This window comes from Ochotona princeps, chromosome 7 (assembly GCF_030435755.1).
Source record: "Ochotona princeps isolate mOchPri1 chromosome 7, mOchPri1.hap1, whole genome shotgun sequence".
Taxonomy (NCBI): Eukaryota; Metazoa; Chordata; class Mammalia; order Lagomorpha; family Ochotonidae; genus Ochotona; species Ochotona princeps.
The window spans coordinates 82851484-82878836 of record NC_080838.1 but is presented as its reverse complement, the minus strand read 5'-3'; the positions used below and the strand labels follow the sequence as shown (position 1 = coordinate 82878836).

The following is a 27353-nucleotide window of genomic DNA, read 5'->3' as shown; positions in this document are numbered from 1 at the left end:
TGGCCAGTGCGGCCAAATGGAGAGTGAAGCAGAGAATGGGAGCTTTTCTCCCCGTTTCTCCTTCTCTCTGTACATCTGCCTTTCCGATAAAAGCAAAATAAATCTTGAAAAATAAACAAAAAAAACATTGTGGAAAAGTTCCTAATGTGGGACCATTTGAGAACACGATGGAGGACAACCTCAGGACTTACTCCTAAAACTGTAATACCATGGTGTCTCTGCAAGTCAAAAGCGCCAACTCCCAGGGCCACTGACCTGGAGAAGGAGCCGCTCAAAGGCCAGGAAATTGTCCCACTTGGCAGTGTGTGGGTGCGACAGGGTCTGTGCCGTGGCCAGCCCCAGCTGGAGGAGCCCGCAGTGCTTGCTCATGGCCTGCATGTTGTTCTTGAAGAGCTGGATGTAGGCAGTGAGCTGTGCAGCAGTAACTCGCCCTGGAGAAACAGAGAAGGGATCAGCACAGGCATCTGGGAGCAGAAGAGGCAACAAGCAAGAGGCTCCCACCAACCTTCGTGCAGCCCTCACATGGCTCCCAGCGCCGCCATCTAGCACCGACGGGTCCCCAGGGCTGCCCCAAGCCTTCTCAGTCAGGGTCATTCTGACGACTACGTGATGCAAATGCCTAAAGGGATGCCAGTACCTGAATTTTACAAGGAAACAGATGTTCGATATTTGGCCACAGTCTTAATCTAACAGAAGCCATCCTGCAATTCTGTGCCGCCCTGTATTTTTTTCTTCCAAATAGAATCACATGATAAGCCTCAGGAGCTCAACATAGAGAACCTCCCCATGACACAGGGCATGGACTTAAAGAGACAAAGGTAGGGTCTCTAACTGTGGATACAGGAGGAAGCAGGGAGAGGGGACGGGCCGGGCCTCTGTGTGGGTGCCCGTGTACGCAGGAGGAAGCAGGGAGAGGGGACGGGCCGGGCCTCTGTGTGGGTGCCCGTGTACGCAGGAGGAAGCAGGGAGAGCAGCCAGGCCGGGCCTCTGTGTGGGTGCCCGTGCACACAGGAGGAAGCAGGGAGAGACACGGAATGCTGATTAAGCAGCATGAGGTTACAGATAGGCATGAGAACGCAGCCTTGCTGTCCTATTTCACATAAAGGTGTCCACAACTTTTCTAAAGGGTTAGAAAAAACTTTGGATGGTTTCATTGTGAAAAATGAAAAATGTTGGAAAAGATGGATATTTGCACATCACACAATGGATGCATGTCCCAAAGCACTACAGGGTATTCCCTAAATATGCACATTGTTATGTACAAATAAAAAAAATAACAGGACATCCCGGTTATGAACACAACCACAATTTCATTTTTACTGTCAATGCTTTCATGACAGTATTCACAAGGACACAAGCCATAGGGAACAAAATATCAGACATTTAAGAGACAGAAACAGTGCAACAAGAGCCAGCATCACAGGCTGAGTGTCTGCCCTATATCTTCTCTATTTGAGTCCCAACTGCTCTACTTCCAATCCAGCTCACTGCTAATGGCCTGTGTAAGCAGCAGAGAATGGCCTAAGAGCCTGGGCCCCTGTACCCACACGGGAAACTGAAGACGCTCCTGGCTCCTGGCTTTGGACCAGCCCAGCTCTGGCTGCTGTGACCATTTGAGTAGTGACCTAGTGGATGCAGGATTTCTGGCAAGGGTTGAGCCAGGAGCCCAAAGTTTCTTCCAGATCTCCCGCGTGGGTGAAGGAGCCCAGCCACTTGAACCATCTTCACTGCTTTTCCCAGGCCACTAGCAGGGAGTACAATCAGAAGTTGAATAGCCAAGACCTGAACTCAATATGGGATGCCAGCACCACAGGCGCTAGCTATATCCACTACGTCACAGCATCAGCCCCAATTTAGTTTTTTTTTTTTTTTAAAGATTTATTTATTTTGGGGGCCTGGCGGCGTGGCCTAGCGGCTTAAGTCCTCACCTTGAACACGCCAGGATTCCATATGGGTGCCGGTTCTAATCCCAGCAGCTCCACTTCCCATCCAGCTCCCTGCTTGTGACCTGGGAAAGCAGTCGAGGACGGCCCAAAGCTTTGGGACCCTACACCCGCGTGGGAGACCCGGAAGAGGTTCCTGGTTCCCGGCATCGGATCGGCATAGCACCAGCCGTTGCAGTCACTTGGGGAGTGAACCATCGGACGGAAGATCTTCCCCTCTGTCTCCCCTCCTCTCCTCCGCTTTGTATATCTGACTTTCCAATAAAATAAATATAAAAATAAAAGAAAAAAGAAAAAAAAGAAAAAAAGATTTATTTATTTTTATTGGAAAGGCAGATATACAGAGAGGAGGAGAGACAGAGAGGAAGATCTTCAATCCAATGATTCACTCCCCAAGTGACTTCAACAGTCAAAGCTGAGCCAATCTGAAGCCAGGAGCCAGGAGCGTCCTCCGGGTCTGCCACGCGGGTACAGAGTCCCAAGGTCATTCTCCACTGCTTTCCCAGGCCACAAGCAGGGAGCTGGATGGGAAGCAGAGCAGCTGGGACACGAACCGGCGCTTCTACTGGGTCCCAGCATGTGCGAGGCAAGAATTTAGATACTGAACCATCATACTGGGACCCAATAAACTTATTTTTAATTTCCTATAAACTTTTCTGAAGGACTCTAATATACCACGAAATGTACTTTGTTTATGAGATGTATTTATTTAACAGGAAGGGTGCCAGAGGAAGAGGCCAGTCGGCCTTCCATCAGATGCCCACGACAGCCAAGGCTGTCCTAGGGTAAAGCCCCAGCCTCCACGGAGGCGGCAGCAGCCCAGGCACTGTAATTCCAGGCAAGTCAGGAAGCAGCCGAACTGAAGGCTAAGCTATGACCTGAGCTGCCACTCTGAAATGGGGCACAACAGGCCCAGCGGGTGGCTTACCCTGTGGCACCCAGCATGCACCTCGAAAGTCACTCCTTAAAAAAAAAAATTTACTTATTTATTTTCAATGGCAGAGTGACACACGGGCAGCGGGGGGGGGGGGGGGGGGGGGAGAGGAGAACAGAGAGAGAGAACTAGAGACAGACGATCTTCCATATGTTGATTTACTACCCAAAGGGCCACAAGAGATGAGGCTGAGCCATGCCAAAGCCAGGAGCCTGGACCTCAATTCGGGTCTTCCATGTGGCTGCAAGGGTCCAAGCACTTGGGCCATGCCATGCTGCTTTCTCAGTCGGCTGAGCAGGGAATTGGATAGGAAGCAGAGCAGCTAGAACTTGAACTGTGGAGCGCCAATGCAGAATGTTGGCATCGCAGTCATCAGCTTAACACACTACACCACAAGGTCAGCCCTCTAGAAATAATTCTTGGAGTGTACAATTCAGTGGAATTTTGGTATATGCAGTTATGCACACATCACCACTATGTGAATCCAGAACACATCACCCCAGAAAGGAGCCCCAATCTCAAAGAGAAAGGTACCACATAAAAAGAAAAGAGTCACTCTTTCGTGTATGAATACAAACACAGGCCCTGCAGCAAAGTACAGGTTGCTTGTCCATGAGAACCCCGTGGCCTGGGCGTGGTGACGGGGCATTGGGGGGCACTGCTTGTCCATGAGAACCCCACGGCCTGGGCGTGGTGATGGGGCATGGGGCACTGCTTGTCCAGGAGAACCCCACAGCCTGGGCATGGTGATGGGGCATGGGGCACTGCTTGTCCATGAGAACCCCGTGGCCTGGGCGTGGTGAAGGGGCATGGGGGGCACTGATTGTCCAGGAGAACCCCACGGCCTGGGCGTGGTGACGGGGCATGGGGGGCACTGCTTGTCCATGAGAACCCCACGGCCTGGGCGTGGTGAAGGGGCATGGGGGGCACTGATTGTCCAGGAGAACCCCGTGGCCTGGGCGTGGTGACGGGGCATGGGGGGCACTGCATCCACAGAAACAGCATGTTTTCCCCCTTCTCCCCCCAACGTGCACACTGGAAGTCCCTCGCAGCCCTGAGAACAGCCCTGCTAAGCCATCACTGCCGCCTCCCGCCTGAGAGCAGCTGCCTGCATCTGAACCTGACGGCAGCGGATGGCAGCTCCCTATGTATTCTTCACAGTCTGGTTTGTTTAGTTCTCTGTTATCCAAGATTTCCACTTCTTTTTAAATTCCTGTGTGACTGCACCGTGTTGAGAGACATTCGTGCCTCCTCCTTGCTTGGTACCAGGACAGCTATGATGACTGTCCCAGCGTGTGCCTTTGTTGGGCAGGAGCACCTGTGTCTACCAGGTGCACGCCGAGCATGCAGAACAGCACATGGGCGAGCGCTGGCCTCAGCCGACACCGCCACACAGCTTCCACAGCTGTGCCAGCACTCAGGCGCCAGCTCAAAGTGACCCCACTGGATACACTGAGTGGACACGCGTGCTAGACGAAGCACAACTGTGTGATGAAGTGTCCTCCCCGGCACTTCAGGCTGGATGCCTGAGCCCCCAGTAAGCCTGATGGAGAAGCAGTCCTACAGAACACGTCCCCTACTACCAGGGTGTCCCTTTATTTCCTTTTTTTCATGGCTTCTTACTTCCGTAACCACATAGGAAAACGCCTGGAAGATCACACGTTTGGAAGATGAGTTCCAGAGCAGGAGGGGGCTGACATCTGTGGCACTAAGTGTTAAGCCTCTGCTTACCACATGCCATCAGAGTGCTGGTTCACGTCCCGGCGGCTCCACTTCTGTCCCAGCTCCCTGCTTATGTGCCTGGGAACACAGACGGGAATGACTCAAGCGCTTGTGTCCCTGCCACCAATGTGGGAGACCCGTATGGAGGGCTAGGCTTCTGGCTTCAGCCTGGCCCAACCCACGCTGTTGTGGCCATTTGTCGTGAATGGATGACCTCTCTGTCTCTTCTTCCCTCCCTCCTTGTCACTCCTGACTTTCAAAGAAATAATACAAATTCTAAAAGGAGAAATGTGCCTAGAAAAAGGAAAGATCAGGACACTGGGGTGGAGGAGAGGGGACACCATACACACCTGGGTCATTGCACATGCAGTATCATCAGAATCACTAAGATTCTCCTAATGTGACCCTGTAAAACTCTCGGTTCTAAAACAAAACAGCGCCTGCTTCCTGTAACCCAGGCAACATGACTTTTCCCTGGAAAGTCTGACTCTGCTATCAGGGACTTGTCCCTTGGATGAGGGGACGGCCGTGCACAAACAGGCAAACAGTAGAGGGAGTCTCACTTCCTGCTGTGGCTGGGGTCAGAGGGCAAAGATACAGGGCTATGGGCAGGTGATGGAGACCCATCAGACCCTGGGAGGGCCCCGGATGGCGGCGACGGGCCAAGATAATGAATCCGCTGAGGGAGTGCACACGCCATCTGCGCCGCCAGTGTGGACAAGGCCCAGCTGGGGGCCAACGGCCATTTTTACAACACCGTAAATCCCAGGAAGGGGGCTCCGGGCTGTCATTTACAGAGGAGGTTTCTCGTTACACAAAATTTTTTTATTCAACCTGTATGACATTACAAAGATGGAACAAAAAGCAATGCAAAAAGAACATTTTAATCACACGAACCAAGTTCAATGTGTTCAGGTCTGAGAATCCTGTTGCATTCACCAAGACAAGCACAGAATGAAGGAACTGTGGAGGGATCAAGGGTCACACACAGAAAGTAAACAGCTCACCCTGAAGTTATACAAAACAGTGAAATCCAAAACCAAAAGAAACACGTGGGGCTCAGCTTTCTTGGGAAACTCAACATTACTGGGATTGGCTTCAACACTGCTTCGCCATTTGTAAACGCAGCAGCAAGCAGGGCTGTCAGGGCACAGCACCGGGCAGCACAGGGGGGATCCCACCTGGAAGGCGAGCCCGCTCTCCAGGTGGCCCGCCACCCTATGCTGCCCTCCTGCTCACACCCTTGGCACAGTGCTCATGAGCAGCACACCCAGGAGGGCAGGTAAGCAACAGGTAAGCAGGTGAGCGAGAGGGGCCCCAGCATTGGCCTCCCATGGAAGAACGGCCAACTATGTTCCTCCCATGGTGACACAGAGCCAAGGGGAGAGGGGAGCAGGGATTACACTCGAGCGACATACAAAATGCAGGATGGCGACATGGGGAAGGGATCTCCTCCACCTCCTTGCTTAGTGGGGAACACCTCGGAGAGGGAAAACTTCGCACCTGCTGGGGCAGGGTAGGAGGGAGGTCCCTAGCAGCCCCCATGCCTTAGCATCTAAGAGCAGCCGGATCCTTGCAGGCCCTGAACTCAGTGCAGGGAGCTGCCAGGAATTTGTGGCCACACTGTTGCAGAGAGGGAGCTCACAACGTGGCCAACCTTGTGGCTCACACTGCCACTGCACTGTGCCACCTGGAAACCAGGGCCACTGCTGGAGTGCGTCCTACTCCAGAGCCAGCAGCCATCATGGGTACCACGGGTGCACGCCTTCCAGGGGGACACTGCAGCTGCTTTCCTTTGCAACCAAGCTGGATGTAACAGGGCTCTGCCTCCCCTGGGCTCCACTGCAGCCACTCAAGAGCTTGGCCCAGCAGAGCAGCCCCACCCTGGAGACTGAGGCAGCTTGCCATGTTGTCTGCCTGGGAATCTAGGCCTCAGTCCACCAGAGTGGCGACATCACACACCGACACCTGCAGCAACACAGCGCTCAGTCCCTCAGGGACCAGAGCCCCAGCCAATCAGAGCAGCCCCAGGCCCAGGGCTCAGAGGAGCACCTAACTCCCCCAACTCCCTGCACTGGCACCTGGGAAGCAGGCACCCCCACCACCAAGCTGCACAACTGACACAGTGCACCGCAGGAAACTGCACCTTATCTGAGCTGGGCCACTACAGCCTATGGGTCAAATGGCCACAGAATGCTGCCTTCCTGGGCCTGGACCTTGACCAGCCTTCCTCTGCATTGCTCCTTGTACAATCAGGAACCATGTGAGATGTTGTCATTTGCTCAGGTGCAATACCCATTTTATTATCTGTACACGTACATGACAGCACATTGCTAACCTCAAATAAACAAACACAACTGATTCTTAAAAAAGGAAAAATAACAGCCCTCCTGCCTCCACCATCTTGTGGCAGGAGCCTAGGGGAGTGCGACCTCAGGGTTTGGGTAGTGAGAGCTTCCAGAAGTGTGGTGGCTACTGGGGGTACCTGAGATAGGGCAGACTCAAGGCTTGGGGAACTAGCCACAACAACCTCTGCCAAGAGCTGAGTGAGTCCTGGGCTTATCTGGTTCCAACAGGTTTCTCCTTCCATGGTAAGTACACTGTGAAGGGATCTCTCGGGAGCTACGGTCAGTCCCTGGCTCACCTGCCACCAACAACCTGCAGTGGGAGCAGGCTAGCGGAGTTCAACTTCAGGACTCGGATGGTGGGAGCTTCCAGCAGTGGGAGCCAGGTCAGACCCAATACGTGGGGCCTTAGCCCCAGCCACCACTGGCAAGTGGTAAGCAAGTCCTGGATTTGCAGACAGCCAATGCACCAACTAGCGTTGGTCTCCTCCCACTGGCCACCCGCTGGTGAGTTCTGGGGTCTAGAGGGTGTGGAACTGCTGCCTAAGGACATTCACAGAGAAGGCCACTGTGCATGTAGGCAAAGAATGAATCCCGAGCGACGTCCAACGACAGGGCCACTGTACTTGCAGGTAAGCAAGGGGACTGAGACCATGTGGTTTGGAGGGAAGAGACCAGAAAATTTGTATGGGTCAGACTAATACAACAGCCTACATGGGAGTCCTGAGTAGGGCTTGTTATCATGGAACATTGCTGACCACACATGAAAGTCTATGTAAAAGCTAGGGCTAGGAACATGTCAAGCAGGGCTAGACCCAGTATGTAACTGAATGACTGAACAGGGAATAGGTCACATTAGGCAGACCCATGACACTAACCAGTACACAAGAGAACCAGGTCTGGGGGTAGATTCTGTGGAGGCTAAGTAGGCCCAACTCTGTGGAAATACAAGTCTCACTGATTAGCTCAAGAGTAGGTGTGCTGATGGGCTGAGCAAGGTGTGACCACAGAACCTGCCACACTCACAGGTACAGGAACCAGAAATACTCTGGGCAGATCCAGGCTATAGCACCTACATGTGCATCCTAAAACTAGGATGTAGGGTGGGCTAAGCCAAACATTCACCAGCTCATACAAATGCCACGATGGTACTCGCTTCGGCAGCACATATACAAATGCCAAGATGGAGGGGCAGGCTATGCTGGGTAAGCGCCAAGCACTTGCTGGCATGCTGAGATCTAGGTGTGGGAGTGGGCCAAGGGGGGAACCTGGGAAACTCCCCTGGTGGGTCATAGCTCCCACTGGTGATCACATGGTCCAGGCCTGGGGGCCAGGCAAGCTAAGCAAGGTACCCCCAACTATTGGCTAATGTGTGGGTAGGTTTTGGAAGGGGGCAGACCGGTCAGGGCTGAGCAAATCTTAGCTCACTGGCAAGTACAGGAACCAGGCTGGAGCTCAGGTCATGCCAGGCTAGGCTGTCACACCTGCCAGTTTGCATGAGCCTGGGATGGGAGCAGACTGAGCAGGGTCACTCACAAGCAAGATCTAGGACTGGGGGCAGGCCGGCCGGGGCAGGCCGGGGCAGGCCGGGGCAGGCCAGGCTGAAGCATCCTACAGCAAAGGTCATGACAAGGGAGGGACTATGCCAAGTTGGGTCAAAGCAACCAGTGGCACACACAAAATCTATGACTGGGATTGGCCTGGTTGGAGAGTTAAGGGGATGCCCTGGCTGGGTTGTGGTTCCCACTGGTGAGTGCAGGAGGCTGGAGTGGGAGCAGCATTCTGGTCTGGATATGACTGCAGTGTCCCTCGGCACAAATGTGGACTGGGGCTGGGCTCGCAGGACTAGGCTAGACTCCAACACCCACTGGTGCTCCGAAGGACCAGGGTAAGCACTGGATGGGCCAGGAGAGATTTTTGCCTCTGCTGAGCCATGTGTGAGCTGTCTGTATGTGGACCAGGCTTGGCTGGGCTGTAACACTCAACAATAATAACCAGAATGGGTGAAGGCCAGTCAGGAAAGGCCACTGCTCCTGCTAGGACAGGAGGTGGACTGAGCAGGGCTGGCCCACGGACCTACCTGTGTGCACAAGATCTGTCACTAGGAGAGGTTCTGATGGAGGAGCTTGGGAAACTCCTCTGTCGGGACACAGTCCCTGCAGGTGAGCCCAGAAACCATGATAACGAACAACCCAGACCAAGCCAGGGAACAGAACCCACTGGCATACATCAGGTGAAGGTTAGGGGTGGACCAGGCAGGGCCAGTTCACATCACCCACTGGCAAATCCAAGCACCAGAATGGAGGGTGGGTAGGGCTGGGTTAGGTTACAACATACACCAGTACTGAGGAGGGCTTGGACTGGGGGATAGATGGGCTGGGCTACAGTGTAGCCCCCACCAGCATGAGCTGGAATTAGTAGTGGGCCAGAACCAGCTAGGCTACAGCACCCACTGACTGGCAAATGCCGAGATGAGGCAGGCCATGCCAGACTGGGCCACATCACCCAACCAGCTTACATGAGACCCAGGGGGGTGAAGGCAGATCAGACCGGGCAGGCTTACAACACCTATTGGCCTCATATGAGCTGGATCAGCGGAAAACCAGTATGGGTTGGCTGATCCTGCTAGTGCAAGCTAAGTCAGAGGGGTATGGGTTGGTTGGGCTCTACTGCAGCATCAGCAGGCAGATGCTGGTACAAGGGGCAAAGTATATCAAGTTAAATTGTAGAACTACCTGGAGAGTGCACGATCCAGGAGTAAAAGTGGGCCCATTAAGAAAACAGTGGGCACCTCTTTCCTGAGCTGCCACTTCCACTGGTGAGCATGAAAACTGGAAATGGAGCAGGCATGGCTAGGCAGAAAGTGGCACCCATCAGCAGGTATGTGGGCTGGATAGTTGGGCTGGTTGGGTTGAACTAGGCTACAATGCCCATTGACGTGTGGGAGCTGAATGGGATGTGGGACAGACTGGACCAGTTTGCTATACATTCTGACACACATGGGAACCTGGGTGGGGGTAGGGCCTGCTGGGGTTTATTCCAGGTTGCTCCAATTAGGCTGCAGTTCCCACTTATGCGCGTGAGGGCCGAGTGTGTAGTGGGAAGGATGGGGCTGGTCTGCAACACCCACTGGTTTTTGTAAAAGATGGGGCTGGAAACAGATCTGACCCAGCAACTGCAACCACCAGCATATGCACAGGCTGATTAGGGCGACCCTGTTTGATGTTTCAGAACCTGTACTGGCAAGCACACACAAGAATCTCATCTGGGATCACCTCAGATGAAGCTTCTTCAGGGATCCCCCCAAACGAACTGCTGATCTCAGGACCCCAACCATGAAGAGAAGTGCGGGTTCCACGGTCTGACTGTGGAAATCATGTGTCAAAGCTGGGCCTCCTCAGAGGCTCAGACGGAGCAGAGGACAGCATATCCAGGTGCACATGCAAGATATGGCAGTCCATTGGAACCTGCATAGGACACCTGGTACCATGACAGAGCAAAGAGGACAGAACAAATCGATCAACTACCCCAGCCATGTGTTGGCAGTGGAAATCTGAGTAAGTGAAGATACTAAGGTTGACTATGTCAGCCAGTGGATTCTGGAGAGATTTCATTGTGCTTGGAATGGCGAGATTGACAGCAATTCAGAACAGCTGAACTATGAAAACCACATGAGCAGTGCCCTCAGAGCATGCGGCACATTGGGGACCTTGGGATGGTTGCGAGGCTGGGTATGGTTTCTCCCTTTATCTCCCTTCTTCTCCTAGATTCAGCAAAGAAAAAGAGAGAATGTGGAAACAATGGTCTTACCCACTTTCTTGTAACCCTGACCCTCTGTGTCCTAATCAACCATGTAATGATCATCAGAATAAAAAAATAATAATAATAGAGGAAAGTAACATGGACTGGCATTGTGGCATACCAAGGCATAGCAGCTGCCTACTGCTTCTCATCGGGGTGTCAATTAGATTCCTGGCTGCTCTAGTTCTGATCCAGGTTCCTGCTAATGCTCCTGGGAAAACAGCAGAAAATGGCTCAAGTATTTGGGCCCTGACTAACCACATTATAGACCTGGATGAAACTCTGGCTCCAAGCTTCAGTCTGGCCCAGAGCAGGCTGCTACAGTCACCTGTTCTGGTCCCAGCATTACAGCCCCATGGCCAGCATTCAGTTCTCAGAGCCAAGCACAGGCCCATCCCATAGCTTCAGGATGGTGGCGGCCACCACAAGCGCAGCTGCCACTTGCATGCACTTCGTGGGGCCTGGGCATAGGCCTTTCAACACCCAACCATGGCCGCCCCTGGCACAAACTCACATACCACTCCTGCTTGTCTTGCAGGCTGAGGACCAGACACTGCACAGGCAGTGGCCATGGGGGTCTAGTGCACACTCCCTGCAGCCAGGGGACAGGTTCTCCACGGCCTACAGCTCCCAGAGTGCAGGCAGCAGCACCAGAAGCCTCCTTGCAGTTTGTGCTGGGCTCCACAAGACCAGGAAACCTCTAGAAGCCCTGTCCACCACAAAGGCAATGATTGCCTCAGCAAACACACGCAGTCAAGGCTACTGATGCAGATATCACTAATATTAATAGCAGCATAGGGAACTTCACAGAGGCCACACTTCTGTGCTCACACAGAACCATGGCCAAATCACTCACCAAAATGACACTCCATATCCCATCTACACGAAAATGGTCGTCTCCTATGAAAGCTACTCCCTAAGATCGGAAGGGTGCAACTGGTATACCACCAGGCAAAAATCAGCTTAGGCACACTAGCAGCACCAAATGGCAAGGACACATGACATCTTCAAAGGAGCAAAAGAATCATCCATAAACAGAGACCAATGGGAAGGAAATTCAAACAATGCCCAAGAACAGATTCACAAAACTGATCCTAAGGGAACTGAGCCAGATAAAAGAGTACGTAATCAATTCAATGAGACAAGGAAAATGATTTGTGACATTAAGAAAAAAAATTTTAAAGGACAGAAATCATAAAAGAACCAAATAAAATCAGAGTTGAAAAATTCCATCAATGAAATAAACACAATAAAAAGATTAAACAAAATTAGAAAAAAGGATTTCTACACTTGAACACAGACCTTTTGCAATAACCCAAAAGATGGATAGAGCCCTTGAGACTTATGGAACATTACTAAAGGAACAGAAATCCACACTGCAGAGCTTCTAGAAGAAGAGGCATTGAAAACCTATTTAACAAAGTAATAACTGGAAAACTTTTCAAGTGTTGAAAAAGATTTGAATCACCAGATCAAGCAAGTCCAAACGATCCCAGGTATGCCCACCATGAAAGAACTTCTCAAGGGAATACTAAAAACCAGCAAGAGAAGCATCAAGATGGGAAAGATGGCCACGAGGTCAAGAGCGGACATTCCCAACACAGGCCTTAGGGCGGACGGCAATGGGTGACATCTTCACAGTCTGGAAAGGAAAAGAAGTGACAACTAAGAACCCAGTAGCCAACAAAGCTATTCCTCAGAAATGAAGAAGTAAATCCCTTTCCAGGCAAGCACCGCTGGGGGGGAAAGGGGGATCCACCCAGCCTCACGGGAAATGCTTGGGAGAAGAGTACCACATCCGGAAGCCGAGATGATTATCATCACCGTAACATATAAAGCAATCAAATCCACTGGAACAGAGAAACACAAATGAAAAGAATGAAAAGTTTTCACCCACAGAAACCACCATGTCATAAAGACAACAGAGCCAGAAACAAATGATATACAAAGCTATCAGAAAATAATTAACAAAATGGCAGAAGATTCTTACCTATCAAGAATAAGTCTGAATGAAAACAACTAATATTATTTTAACTCTTAATATTACTAAGTGGTGGCGGGGTGTCACAGACCCATGCGAGCCTCTGATTACAATGGATGTTCCAGCTTTCCCTCCTGTGTCGGGGTGTGGGGTTGAGAAGAAGGTCCTCACTGCTGCTGTCAACCTGGACCAGCTTACAGGGTGGAGACCATTATTTGATGTTGCCTTAGAGACCACAGGAGGGGAAAAATGTTCAAGGGTGTTACTTGAGAAGTCTTGATTGTTCTGGGAAGTTGTCGACTTCCTTGTTCAGGAGTGAGAGATTCTTTCTAAGGCCTGCTGGCTGTCCACGTCCATATTAATGTGTCCACAGAAAGGAAACAACAGAATGAAGAGACAAAGCTAACATGGGAAAAACTGCATAAGAATTGTTCACTGGGGTCCAGCACGGTGGCCTAACGGATAAAGTTCTCACCTTGAATGCTCTGGGATCCCATATGGACGCTGGTTCTAATCCAGGCAGCTCCACTTCCATCGAGCTTCCTGCTTGTGGCCTGGGAAAGCAGTTGAGCACGGTCCAAACCTTTGGGACCTTGCACCCACGTGGGAGACCCAGAAGAAGTTCCTGGCTCCTGGCTTTGGATCGGGACAGCTCCGGCCATTGCAGCCACTTGGGGAGTGAATCATCGAATGGAAGATCTTTCTATCTGTCTCTCCTCCTCTCTGTATATCAGACTTTGCAATAAAAACAAATGAATCTTTTAAAAAAATTATTCATCTTGGGCCCTGTGCAATGGCTCAGTAGCTAAATCCTCAACTATGGGTACAAGTCCATATCCCGGCAGCTCCACTTCCCTTCCAGTTCCCTGCTTGTGGCCTGGGAAAGCAGCAGAGGACGGCCCAAAGCCTTGGGACCCTGCAGCCGCGTGGGAGACCAAGAGGAGGCTCTTGGCTCAGAATGGCTCAGCTCCAGCCATTGCAACCCCTTGGGGGAATGAACCAGTGGATGAAAGATCTTTGTCTCTCCTTCTCTCTGTAAATCTGACTTTCCAATTTATATATATATACATATATATATTTTTTAAAAATTATTCATCTGGTGGAATTATTTTCCAGAACATATAAAAATTCAAACAATTCAACAGCAAATAATAATCTGATTTTAAAATAAAGAAACGAAAAAAAAAGCCGAAGGGGGCTGGATTTGGGATGTGGTGGGTAGAGTGACCACTTGCCTGGCAGCATCACAGACAGAGGTTCATACCTGGCTCCTCTACTCCCAAGCCAGATCTTGCCGAGAAAGGAGTGAGGCTGGAACAAGAGCTTGGGCCTCTGTACCCACGTGGGAGATCTGGATGACGCTTCTGGCTCCTGGCTACCGACCTTGCCCAACCGTGGCTGTTGCCACAGGCATTTGGGAGAGGAACAAGCACATGGGAGATCTCTCTGTCTCTCCTTCTCTCTCATTAAATCTGGCTCTCAAATAAAAATAAATAAATCTGCTTTCAAAGTGCTCCTAAAAGAAGAAACAAGGAACAGTATTGAGAAGGAAGGAGCCAAGATGGACATGTGATGCTCAGGGGTGGACTGCTGCCCAGTGCTCAGCGAGCACTCCCTCTGCGAGGGGCATCAGGAGCGCGGGGGGCGTGAGCGGCTGGCCCGAGCCCTGCTCAGGGGTGGACTGCTGCCCAGTGCCCAGTGAGCACACCCTCTACGAGGGGCAACAGGAGCGCGGGGGGCGTGAGCGGCTGGCCCGAGCCCTGCTCAGGGGTGGACTGCTGCCCAGTGCCCAGTGAGCACTCCCTCTACGAGGGGCAACAGGAGCGCGGGGGGCGTGAGCGGCTGGCCCGAGCCCTGCTCAGGGGTGGACTGCTGCCCAGTGCTCAGCGAGCACTCCCTCTGCGAGGGGCATCAGGAGCGCGGGGGGCGTGAGCGGCTGGCCCGAGCCCTGCTCAGGGGTGGACTGCTGCCCAGTGCTCAGCGAGCACTCCCTCTACGAGGGGCAACAGGAGCGTGGGGGGCGTGAGCGGCTGGCCCGAGCCCTGCTCAGGGGTGGACTGCTGCCCAGTGCCCAGTGAGCACACCCTCTACGAGGGGCAACAGGAGCGCGGGGGGCGTGAGCGGCTGGCCCGAGCCCTGCTCAGGGGTGGACTGCTGCCCAGTGCCCAGTGAGCACCCCCTCTGCCTGTCTTGAGTCTCCTCCTCCTATCCCCTCCATGACTGAACTGCTTAGGTCTCCAGTTCAACTTTCTTCTTCAATCTACCTTCTCTCCTTAAGTGACCAAGCGAATATTAAATGAATTTTCTTTAGAAACTCACCACTTACCTGAACTGGTCCAAAACCAGGAGCCCAGAGCCTCTTCAGGGTCTCCCAGTTTGTACAAAGGCCCAAACACAAGGGTTATCTGCTGCTTTCCCAGGTATATTAGGAGGGAGCTGAATCAGAAGTGAAGCCGTTGGGACTCAAACCAGTGCCCATATGGGATGCCTTCACCACAAGCAGAGGGTTAGCCAACTCTGCCATGACACCAGACCCAGTCTTTTTTTTTTCTAGTTATTATTTTTATAATGTATATTAGCCACACAGGAAACAGCAATTTCATCATGTTATATCTTCATTTCAAAGATCACCTTGAATTTTGCAAACCATGTTTCACATAAATCAGCTTATCTAATTATCAGATTAACAAGTACTAAAACTCTCTTTTTGTATGCAGAGCAACAAAAAAGTCAAATAAGTTGTTAATTTGACAGCAAATTATCTTAGGAGGACCTAACAGACAATAAGCACATTATGCTTTGAGTAAAGGAAAACAATCTAGGACTTCATTCTATGAACAGCATAAAAAAAATTAGCAAGCCTTCTCCACTTTTCCGCACCCAGCTCTGGCTCCAATAATCCCTAGGAAATAGCTCAATCTTAACCTCCAGAGAAAACTTTTAACTTTTAACTTTTAAATGATTGTTCTCAACAATGTTGTCCCCAAGATACTGTCAGGTCATCTATGAAGTCAAAACTATTTTCAGAAAGCTGGTGTTTTGTCTAGTGCTTCTGGCATTTGTGCTCCCCATCAAAAGCCCTGACCCCCTAGCTCTGGCACCTGACACCCACTGTCCACGAGGGCAGACTCTGGCAGGCAGCAGCGACAACCCAATTGGCTCTCTGCTGCCTGTGCGGGACATATGGACTGAGTTCCTGGCTCCTGGCTCCTGGCTCTAGTTGTGGTCCAAATGCAGTCATTACGGGCACTTGGGGGTCAACCAGAAGATGGGTTCATTCTCTCTCACATAATCTTCCTCTCTAATAAGGAATAATTGTTGGCCACTAGTTTTATGATAGTACCAAGGTGTAATTTTATTTTACTATACTCAAACAGCATGAGCATTAAAATAAGCAAGAGGGTTAAAGGATGCCAGCATGTGGGGAGGGCGTTGTGGAGCAGTGCATTAAGCCCCTGTGTGGGACACCCACATGCCACATCTGAGTGCCTGGTTACAGGCCCTCCTCTGCTGCGCTACTCACATCAGGCAGAAGCGTTAGCAGAGACCGGGCAGGCAGCGGCCACAGGGAGCAGCACCACCACCAGCGCACAGGGAACAAGCAAGCGGAGTCGAGTAACAATGATTCACCAAGTTGGGGCACTGAGAGCTGACACCTGGCTCTCGGGGAATGAGGCGCTGCTCAGCTGGGCTGGCCCCTCTGAAAGGCCCCTCGGTCTGGAAGTGTGGGAAGAACCACACACTGGATCCGCTGTTGCAGCAAGGCCCCACGGCGGCTGAGGTTACGGGAGCAGACAGAGCATCCAGGGCACGAGCAGGACAGGGCACCCTGTGGCCCCGCACCCAGCAGCCCTCACCGCGCAGCCTAGCAGGGCCCGGCTGGAAGGCAGCCTGCCACCCCATGTTCCCCCTTCAGCAGTCCTCACCGCGCAGCCTAGCAGGGCCCGACTGGAAGGCAGCCTGTGACCTGTGGAGTTCAGCCCAGCAGCATGAAGTGGAAAGGGGAGGATTTAGATCTGGTAGATGATAATTTAACAACAGGCACAGGAATCCTGGCAAAGAAACTTAAATCTTGCAAGGCCTCAGTTTTCCTTGTCCATGAAACAAGAGCGAAACATACCAAATTCACAAAGTAGAACTTATAAGGAACGTAGCCTCTTCCCTGTTCCCCAAACTGCACCTGCAGCCAATGCAGGAGGCAAGGGCGTGCCCCAGGGGGCCCCGGATGTTCATCACAGACTGGCTGCTCTGAGTTGGTTCTAATCCACGTTTTTTGCAGTTTAGCAAGTTCCCATCGTCCCAGCCCTTTATGAAGGCAGAAGTTATAACTGAGATCAAAATCTAGCTGTTAGCACAGCCAGACAGGATGAACTCAAGGACCCAAACCAGGAAGTAGCACACACTCAACAGTGGTGAGGGAACGTGTACACCAAACTAATGCCTGATTTCCTGCATGTTTCTTTTTATGTTTTTAAAGATTTATTTATATTACAACGTCAGATATACAGAGAGGAGGAGAGACAGAGAGGAAGATCTTCCGTCCGATGATTCACTCCCCAAGTGAGCCGCAACGGGCTGGTGCTGTGCCGATCCGAAGCCGGGAACCAGGAACCTCTTCCGGGTCTCCCACACGGGTGCAGTGTCCCAATGCATTGGGCCGTCCTCAACTGCTTTCCCAGGCCACAAGCAGGGAGCTGGATGGGAAGTGGAGCTGCGGGATTGGAACCGGCGCCCATATGGGATCCCGGGCCGTTCAAGGCGAGGACTTTAGCTGTTAGGCCATGCCGCCGGGCGCCTTGCATGTTTCAAATCAGTATTGCCATGGCTGCTCGGAGTGCAGTATGGGTGTAGGGATGGCACTGATGGAAAATGAGGAACAAAAACACCTAGATAGGGCTCGATGAATCAGGTGCGGGGGAGAGCACACATCTGTGCTCAGCTCGGGAACTCCTCCCTAGGGAAGCGGCCAGCAAACAGGCTGTAGCCAGTGGCTCAGAAACAGAGGCAAGTGTGACAGTTCAAGGAGTGACAGCACTGTCTTCACAAAGAACTCAGCACACTTCAAATGGAGGTGAGTGGATAGGGCTGACATGGAAGCACCCAGCACTAGGAAAGGGTATCAGAGTGGCCACTGGGAGCAGCAGGCCGCGGTTCACATAGAACCACATGAGAGACCGGGTCCCTATTTTCCTGCTCCCTGATTTCAGCCCAGACCAACTCGACTGCTGGCATTTTGGGGGTGAATCAGTCAACGGAAGGTCTCTTTCTCGAAACAAGGAAAAGAAAAACAAACATCACGATGCAATAGATTGGGCTATTGTCTGGAGACGCAACAACAGACTTTTCTATCAATAGTGACCACAGAGATTTGGGGACCCCAAACAGCACAGCCAAGGTGAAGAGAATTTGGGGCTGGGAAAAAGGGACCAGGACTCAATCATAACTAAACTGAAAATGGGAAACCCACCAGGGGTCCTGCAAGAAGACAGACTTGCCATCAGAAGAGAGACATCCAGCGCAGAGTCTGGCGGAAAACAAGCTGAAGTGGGAAGAAGGGGGCATCCTCTCCCTGGGTCTGCTGCATTCCACTTTTATCAAACAGCCTTCCAACACAGCACCCCAACGCCAGTGAGCTTCCCTGAACGTGGGGCTACCCCTCTGCTCCAACACGCAGGAGGGGGTATCTTCCTGATTTACCTCGACTGGGAATTTGAAGCTGGTTGGGGAGAGGTAGAACTGGGGCTGACTCTCAGACGCCACGGACACTGGGCTCTGCGGCAACCGGGATGGCCTCATCATCAAAAATATGGAGGGACCAGAGAAGGCAGCCGGCAGCTGTGGATGTGGACACAGAGCAGTCAGGATGGAGGAGACCACAGCCAACGCCCTGGGGTTCCGCTTGGGCGACCTTTCTGGAAGGAGGGCCAAGAGGCAACTGCACTACACTGATGGGCAAGGAAAGAGGCCAGGAGCAGGGGCCCCCAGCATCACAGAAAGCAGACTGCCACGTCAACAGGCCAGTCTCACTCCAGCTCCCATGGAGCCGCCCAGCAGGGACCTCGGCAACATGGGCCGCCAGGGAAAGTGCCCCAGGTGTGTGCCAGAGTTCACTGACGGCCATCTCCCCTCCACCCTCAGTCAAACAAATGCCATCACTTGGAGTCCAGTTGTATTTCACTTTCAGAACATATTTTTCACTATGAAAGCTGGTGGGAAAAATACAATTTACTTTAAGTGCTGTAAAAGTCACTTTTCTGGAACCCATCTCCCTAGTGAGCTGACAATTTTAAAACAAGCTCTCAGAGAGAGGGCGTGTGTTTATACTGCAGTGATAAAATGATTTTTTTCCTTCATTTTAGCAATTAAACTTTTATCCTTTAAGAGAATGTTTATTTCTCTTGGTGCTCATAATGTTTTAATGTGAGCTGGCTTTGAACTAAGAACTTTTATATTTAGATCTGAGGTCTCAGTCGGTCCGAGGAATCCCTCTCGTGAATTTAAATGCCAGGGAATCCTCAGTCTCAAAATAAAACCTGCTTAATGTCTCAAGCACAGCCAAAGCCTCCGTCTCAGTCAGAACAACTTCCACTTCAGCAGAATCCACACAACGGGCTGGGACAACAGTGCACAGTTTAAAGCACATTGTGGAGCTTGAAATGTTGGCAGGAAAGCAGGGCAGCCGGGCCCGGCGCGAGAGCGTAATGGTTAAAGTCCTCGCTTTGCAAGCCCAGGATCCCATGTGGGCACCGATTCTAATCCCAGTGGCCCTGCTTCCCATCCAGCTCCCTGCTTGTGGCCTGGGAAAGCAGTCGAGGACAGCCCAAAGCCTTGAGACCCTGCACCTGCGTGGGAGACCCAGAAGAGCTCCTGGCTCCTGGCTTCAGACTGCCTCAGCTCCAGCCGTTGCAGCCACTTGGGGAGTGAATCATCGGATGCAAGATCTTCCTCTCTGTCTCTCTTCCTCTCTGTATATCTGCCTTTCCAATAAAAATAAATAAATCCTTTTTTTTAAAGCATGCCAGCGATTGAGGCTACCAGAGAATGACTTCTGTTTTTAATGCTAAGCTGTCTGAGAAGCAGTTTTCACACATCAATGTTTTCTGATATTTAAAACTGACAGCTCCTGTTGTTACTGGTCGTGGTTACCTGTACGCTTGTCTTTGGGGAAAAAAAAAACCCAAGCTAGCCTGGCCAGGGCTACAGAGCCGAGACGGGAAATCCTGCTGTTACCCTGGACTGCACGGCGGCTGGCACATGCCCAGAGCGTGCACCGAGCCCCCTGCTTGGTTCTGCCTACAATAAAAGTTTGCCAACAATCATCTGTTTCTTTCCTTCTTTTCTTCTCTTCACTTCATCCCAATGTCTGATGTTTCGGAATAAATAAAACAGTTTTATCTTTTCTTTTTTTTCGCTTGACCGAAAACTCACATATCTGCATTTGACTTCCTTATGGAATTACTTGCTTTGGTTTGCTTTTCAATGTTTGATTCCGAGGTTTTTAGAAGACACTGCCCTGAAGAAATGTAAGCTCACTGCTCTCCCAGGAGCCTTGCAATAAGCAATAAAGATTGATTTCCGCTGTGATATTTATGCTGTCATCAGATTCCATCACTGAAGCACAAATACCTTCACCTGACGCAGTCTAGTGGCCAAGCACTCACGGCTTCCCTGCTAGACAGCACAGACGACTCCCTGCTTCGCCACACCTATGCATCAGGAACCTGCAATATGCTGGTTGGAAAAAGGGGGGCATGCAGGGAGGCAGGGAGGCAGCGAGGCAAGCAGCCTGACAGCAGCCTGATTTCTGCTCCCAGGGAACACGCTGGGCAACCAGCAGGAGTCCACCAACAGACAGTGCACTCAGGCGGCAGCAGGCCTGGATGGAACCCTGGGCCCGCTCCTCAACGGCCTTCGGCAGCACTCTCAGTGTCTATGCTGCAGCTGCCTTGCTCGTGGAATCCCGTCAGCTCAAAACAGCCCACGTGAGGAGCCAGAGGCCCTGCCTGGCTGCAAACAGGAAGGAAAGATGGACTCCTGCAGGCTTCCCAGCATCACTATGCTGCTCGGAGCCCAGGGCCCTACAGTCACAGAGTCTGTTCTGACCATGACCCTGTCCCCTTTCCTCCCAGGTACTTCCACAGCCTACTACTCCCCAACGGTTTACTGTCCATTTCAACTTCGTAGTTTGGTGTTTGTCCCTATAGGTCAGCGGCAAAGGGCTCAGAGTTACAGCAGAAAAAACAGTCCCCACCCAGCAAAATGCACTAGCGGTGCCTGTTGGGTATCCTAGGACAGACTGCAAGAGGGAAATAATATTGTTAAAAAATATATGAAGTTTTTACAAGTTTCAAAAACTGTAAGCCAGACTCAAGATCCATACTTAAATATCTATTAATAAAATCATGTAGCATAGTCTTTCAAACTGCAAATAAAAAGCCAAATTCCTTTTCTAAAATCAACAGAGCAGCAGCAGAGCTGGCTGCACACCCTCCCTGCGAGGCAGGAGACGACACAGCGCCCGAGCGATTCGGGCCTGCCAGCCACACCTGCTTCCCCAGCCCAGCACGTGACGACCAGAGGGGAAGGAACCGGCTGAGCACTCTCTCTCTACCCTACTCTGTCTGCTTCTTTCTAGTCCATGCATAATGAATAAATCAAAAACAGAAGATTGAATCACAAATAAAGCATTGGGTCTGTGCTTCTCTTTCAAGAAAAACAAAAAATATTTACTTACTTGAAAATTGGAGTTACAAAGCAAGTGGTAGGGAGAGACAGAATGAATGACCTTCTATCTAATGGGTCACTCCCCAGATGGCCACAGCCGTCAGCACTGGGCTAGTCCAAAGTGTCTAGGTCTCCCACATAGGTGACAGGGGCCCAAACAACTGGATCATCTTTCACTTTGTTCCCAGGCCAATAGCTGGGAGCTGAATTAAAAGTAGAGCACTGGGCCCGGCACGGTGGCCTAGCAGCTAAAGTCCTCGCCTTGAACGCTCCAGGATCCCATATGGGCACCGGTTCTAATCCCGGCAGCTCCACTTTCCGTCCAGCTCCCTGCTTGTGGCCTGGGAAAGCAGTTGAGGATGGCCCAAAGCCTTGAGACCCTGCACCTGCATGGGAGACCCAGAAGAGCTCCTGGCTCTTGGCTTCAGATTGGCTCAGCACCAGCCGTTGTGGTCATTTGGGGAGTGAACCATCGGACAGAATATCTTCCTGTCTCTCCTCCTCTCTGTATATCTGCCTTTCCAATAAAAAGAAATAAATCTTAAAAAAAAAAAAAAGAAGAAGAAAGAAGTAGAGCAGTTGGTACAGGAGCCAACCCCTTTTGGCGATGTCGGTGTTGAAGCTGCTATTTTACCTGCTATGCCACGACGCCAGCCCCTCTGACTTGATCTAAAGGAAACAGCTATTTGAGGTCATAGCCTTCTAATACTAAAGGCAAAGCTGGAAATTAAAAGAAAAATGAGAAATGAGAAAAATAGGTCTGCAAAGTCCTGGGAAGAAAGGTTAACACTTTGAGAGATGGACTATGCGCAGACCACACAGAGCAAGGCCCGGCCAGAGAACACCCCCTGCCCCACTGCTCTGTCATCCCTCTAAAACAGAGAACTTTCATCTACTACAGATGAGCAAGTGGGGGAAGAAAAGCAGAGAAGGGTGGGAACAGAATTAAGAGGAGGCGTTCTACACCAAGTCTGATAGTTCCAAAATCAACTCAGAAACTGAAAGAATCAATCTTTGTAAACAAGAACTCCCCTCAAGTTCCCAAAGCTGAGTCTGAGGAAGGCTCCCTGGTAGAGGCCCCAGGACAGTGTGCACCTCCTGTCAGCCAGGATCCTCACACCTGCACTTGGCGGTTCACAGGCTTCAATGAGCATGCGCCAGCTGAGCTTCCCACGGGCCCCTGGGAAGAACCTGCTTACCCATGCTCATCTTGATTGGCAGGTTTTCTCTGCTGGCTGCTTCCACTAGATGTCTCCGCACTTCCATCACTGCCTCTTTGTGCCTGGTGTTCAGTAAGGTGTCCCACAGGGCTCTGGCAGCGGCGTCACTGTGGCAAAGTCACAGAGAGAGCTTTAGAAGCAGCTCCTACTGCCGACAGACAGATCTGCAGCTCAGAGCTCCTTGGGAGGCTTCTCAGCACTTGCAGGCTCTGCGTGCTGGCAGGCTCTAAGCAGGAGCATTACACAACTACCCACTTTGCTTATGGCACACAACACTGAGAATTAAGAGAATAAAAACCCCAAAATTGTGGCGGAGGGGTGCATACTGAGTCATGAGGAGTGGAAGAAGACTATGAAATAAAAACATATTTTTTCAGATTTTGCACTTACTGCAGCACCACATTGCTACAGTCATATAAACGCTGTATTAGTAAAAATTAAGTGAGTTGGTCGGTGATTGTAAGCAGTATGTCAACCTGAGATAACATACTGACGTGTCTGCCAAGCCCCAAGCACTCAGCAATGAGAACTCATGCTCAAAGACTCAATAAACGTCCTAACTGGCAGGCCTCCCATTGCGTGGACATCAGGAACCGGGCTAGGGAACCACAGTGTGAAGCCGCCCACTTGGGTCCTCATAGGAAGGCTGGCCAACAATGAAGTCCTTACAAAGCATGCCCTGGGCAGGTCTCCCCTGGGCTTACTGCCACGCCCCCCGGCAGCAGCCAACACACCACGTCTGAATTCTGAATGCCCACAGTGTTCTGTCCGGAAGATCCCGGCCGTGGAGCCAAGGACACACATCTGTAGTAACGTCCGGAGTAGGAAGAGACAAGGCGGCGCTCTGCCTCCTTCCAAGGACCTCCCCTCCCTTCACGCCCACCGACTCGCCTACAGCCCAGCTGGCAGCACTTGAGGATGCACACATCTTTCAAACACAGTTTTCAGAGGGTCATCTGTTAAGAAGTTAATTTAGTTTCAAAGCTAAACCTAGTAAGTTGTATCTTGCGGAAACCAGAGGATGCATTTCAAAGCACGTGCAGCCCTTTCATAAGGAGCAGTCACCTACCATCCTCTGTGCCTCCTCCGCGGACTAGCCTCGCTACTGAACACACTCTGGTGTGAATCAGATCAAAGCTGTCCTCAGTGTAACTGCAGCTCAATTCTCAAAGTGCAGTCAGCAGGGACAGGACACGCCAAGTCCACTATACGGTAGCACTATAGAACAAAACCTACAGTCCATATGAAACAGACACAGGAGCAAAGAAATCACCCTGAAATGTGTAATAAGAGCCATCATCGATTCTTGCATGTTTCTACACGCATCTAATCCCGGCTGGGAAGACAAGGCCTGAGGTTATGCTCTTGAGTGGAAATGGAGAGCAAGTTCAAGGGCATCTGCTCTTTAGCAGCTGCATGGAAAAGCAGTAACTGTCACAGCAGGGAAGGGAAACCCAGGAGACGGAAGGGCATTTCAGAAGGTGCCAAGTCCTACGCAGGTGACACGGGAAGCCAGTTTCCTCTCCTTGCACTCTCTGGTCTCCTGGGGTTTTGCAATTCTACACAATCCTTAGGAGCACCTGACTTCCCACCTGCCCGTGTTCCCGTATTTACTGGTCGTCTCACTCTCATGGAAGCCGAGCTGCTTCTAGGAAGGTAGACACTGTCTTTTTTCACTCGTGGCTAATGCCCCACTATTTAGGCTGTTGTCTCGTCCTGTGCTGGGTACCCTGGACAAACACAGGTAACTTTGGGCAACTAATGGGTTCTTCCTCTTGTCTCACTTGGTTCAGGTATGTAGACAGAAGCCAGCACAATGTGACTCCCAGGGCACCTGTAAGGACTAGACCAAGGAGTGTACATGGGGCACCTTCCCACTGCAGGGTGAATGCGGTACGCAGCGGTGGCTGCCTGCGGTTAGTGGGCTATCTTCATGTCTGATCCATTACTTCCACAGAAACTGCCTGCTGGTCACCGCGTGAAGCCAGCACATTCAAGGCCTGCAATATTTTGGCTGAATTAACTTAGTTACATTAGCTATTTTTACTCCCATAATCCTGACTAGTAGGTGCGCACTCCAATCACTTTGGGCTTATACTCTCTGGCTCTTTTCCAGGAAAGTATTTCAGAATAAGCACAGTCTCCATGACCTTTAGCACTGATGCAGCCAGGTTCTGCTTCCTGTAAACAGTTTATGGAGACGTGTGTGACAGCTCTAAGATCTACTTCCTGTGCTAAACAACCTCCTAAACACACCACGCTAACTCCTACATCACACATGGGCAATTTAAGCTCACTAAGCAAGCATTCGTCAATCAATGCGGTGCTCTAACACAACACGGAAATAGGTTAAAACCATACTCAGCGGTGTCTCTCTGCACCCCTGCACCCACTAGGTGCTGGTCCACCCAAGTGGGGCATGGGAGTCACGTCACTGCTCACAGAACTCAACCCACAGGCAACACTTCACATTGGTTTAGTTCCACATGCAAACCATTCCCAAAGTGAAATTGTAACATCAAGAAAAGCTCATGGAAATCTACCCTATAAGATCACAACAGTTTCCATGTAATTCACTACCTTTTTCAACTGTGCAAAAATTCTCCATTTTCCTAGTGAGAAAATAAGCCATATATCCACAGGCTGCTACTAACAGAGGTCTCCTTTAACAGACTACAAATGGGCAGGAGCATGGGTTCTGGAACGAGCCACTGAGGTTCTAGTTTTGTCTCCAGAAAAGTCACTTGTTTCTTCTCTGTACATGTATTTTATTCTGTAAAATGGAGCTGCTAATAGTAGATGTTCAGTGTGCTGCTAGGAGAACTGAACTGGCAACTATATTTACAGCACATGCAACAATGCCTGGCAATAGGTGAGTGCTTGCAAAACTCAGTAGCTGCGACAGCAGTAAAGCAGTAGTAATCGAAACAGAAGGGACCCTGCACTCCAACAGCAGCAGTCACCCCACTTACTTGCAGGTACATATGGATAATCACTGTCAGCAGCTTCACTTTAAAAAAATTTTTAACTGAAAAGTAGAGAAAGACAGCTCCAGTCTATCGGTTTACCCCCAACACCCTTCCCAGGCAAGGCAAGGCTAGGGGTACAGTCCAGGTCTCTCAGAAGAGTAGCAGGAACTGAACTAACATGAGCCGCAACTGCCACCTTCCAGGGTCTACACAGGCACAAAGTTGGAGTCAAGAGTCGGAGCTGGCACCATAGTTCAATGGCTAATCCTCCCCTTGAAAACAACGGGATATCATATGGGCACCAGTTTGTGTCCTGGCTTCTTCATGTCCTGGCTACTCCACTTCCCATCCAGCTCCCTGCTTATGGCCTCAGAAGGCAATGGATGATGGTCAAAAGCCTGGGACCCTGCACTTGCGGCGGGGTGGGAGGGTAGGGGTGCGGGGGTGGTGGCCAGTGGAGGCTCCTGGCTTCAGATTGGTTCAGCTCCAACCATTGCAGCAATTTGGGGAATGAACCATTGGATGGAAGATCCTGCTCTCTGTAAATTTGCCTTTTCAAAAAAATTAAATAAATCTTTATTTAAAGAAAAAGCAAAATGTCCACTCCAACAGCTTGATTTTCTAACATGGAAAGATCAACAATAGATAAGACAGGAATCATAGTTACAAAGCTGAAATGTCCCACCCACGTAAACTCAGATATGACAAATCAATATACAGGAATTTCAGGAACAAAGTATTGCACTCTACTATAAATGATTTCAGAAAATGACATCTAGAAACTAGAGTTTTTCTTATGAAGGTTCTCAAACAATGACTGCTGTGCCAGAGGTTGAACACAAACTCCAGAACATTCCAGTTGTTACTTCTCTAGGAACACAGGTTCCATTAACACTTGCAGACTGATTTGTCCAGTGGCTGCACAACTCTGAGATGGGAACTGCACGTGAGAGGCGCTATCAAATGCATCATCTTCATATTTGCAGCAGGGCTCAACCCACCTCAACACAGGCAGACGAAAATCTATTTTTAGTATAAAAAACAGCTAAAGAAATATTTATAACCCGCCTATTATATAAAACACTACAGCTTCAAACAAATCAAACTGCTATTAGATCCTATTTATACCTAATATAAACCCTTTGTGCTCCACTATAAACTTACTTTATCTTGCTTAATATTTTCTCTTAAGTACAGAAACAGCTGGTCAACATCTTTTTAACAATCAAGCCCACCCAAAAAGCTTTTTTTTTTCATGGTTCCATTGAGAAAGACTTTCAAAAGGTAAATAAAGTGTTAACTTATTTTTGAAAACCATCACTACATTTCCATTTCAAAGCATTGTTAAAATTTACAGAACTTCCAGCACATTTGATCCTCGGCTCCTGAGCAAAGCTGTTATCACTGATCCATCTTTGAAGACACTTAGAGAAGCCCACTGACTTCCTTCAGAACATAAAGTCCGCAAACAGGCACCTCAGCGCTATGCTCTGCCCCGGCAGCCTTCCAGCAGACCGCACCGTCCATGTGTACAGAGTGGACGTCAGCAAAGAACAACTGCACAAACATCATTCTCTGCGCTGGCTTTCTGTGCTAACACTTAGCGCTCCTCCCTGGCCCGTGCAGGGCAGAATGGAGCAGGCTGAGCATGCAGACCTAAAGGGACTCAGAGCAGCAAAGCTCTGCCTCAGGACCTACACGCCTGTGTGAGATG

At 50.7% G+C, this 27353-nt stretch overlaps 1 protein-coding gene across 1 annotated transcript in view; it reads right to left on the bottom strand.

Annotated features, from left to right (window-relative positions):
- The window catches only part of SCFD2 (sec1 family domain containing 2), a 270254-nt gene that overhangs the window by 204230 nt on the left and 38671 nt on the right, over positions 1 to 27353 (bottom strand). The window contains exons 3-4 of the mRNA XM_058667314.1: positions 22650 to 22777; positions 256 to 431 (exon numbers count right to left, since the gene is read on the bottom strand). Coding sequence (XP_058523297.1) covers positions 256 to 431; positions 22650 to 22777 — 304 coding nt within the window. The remainder of the gene's footprint in view (positions 1 to 255; positions 432 to 22649; positions 22778 to 27353) is intronic.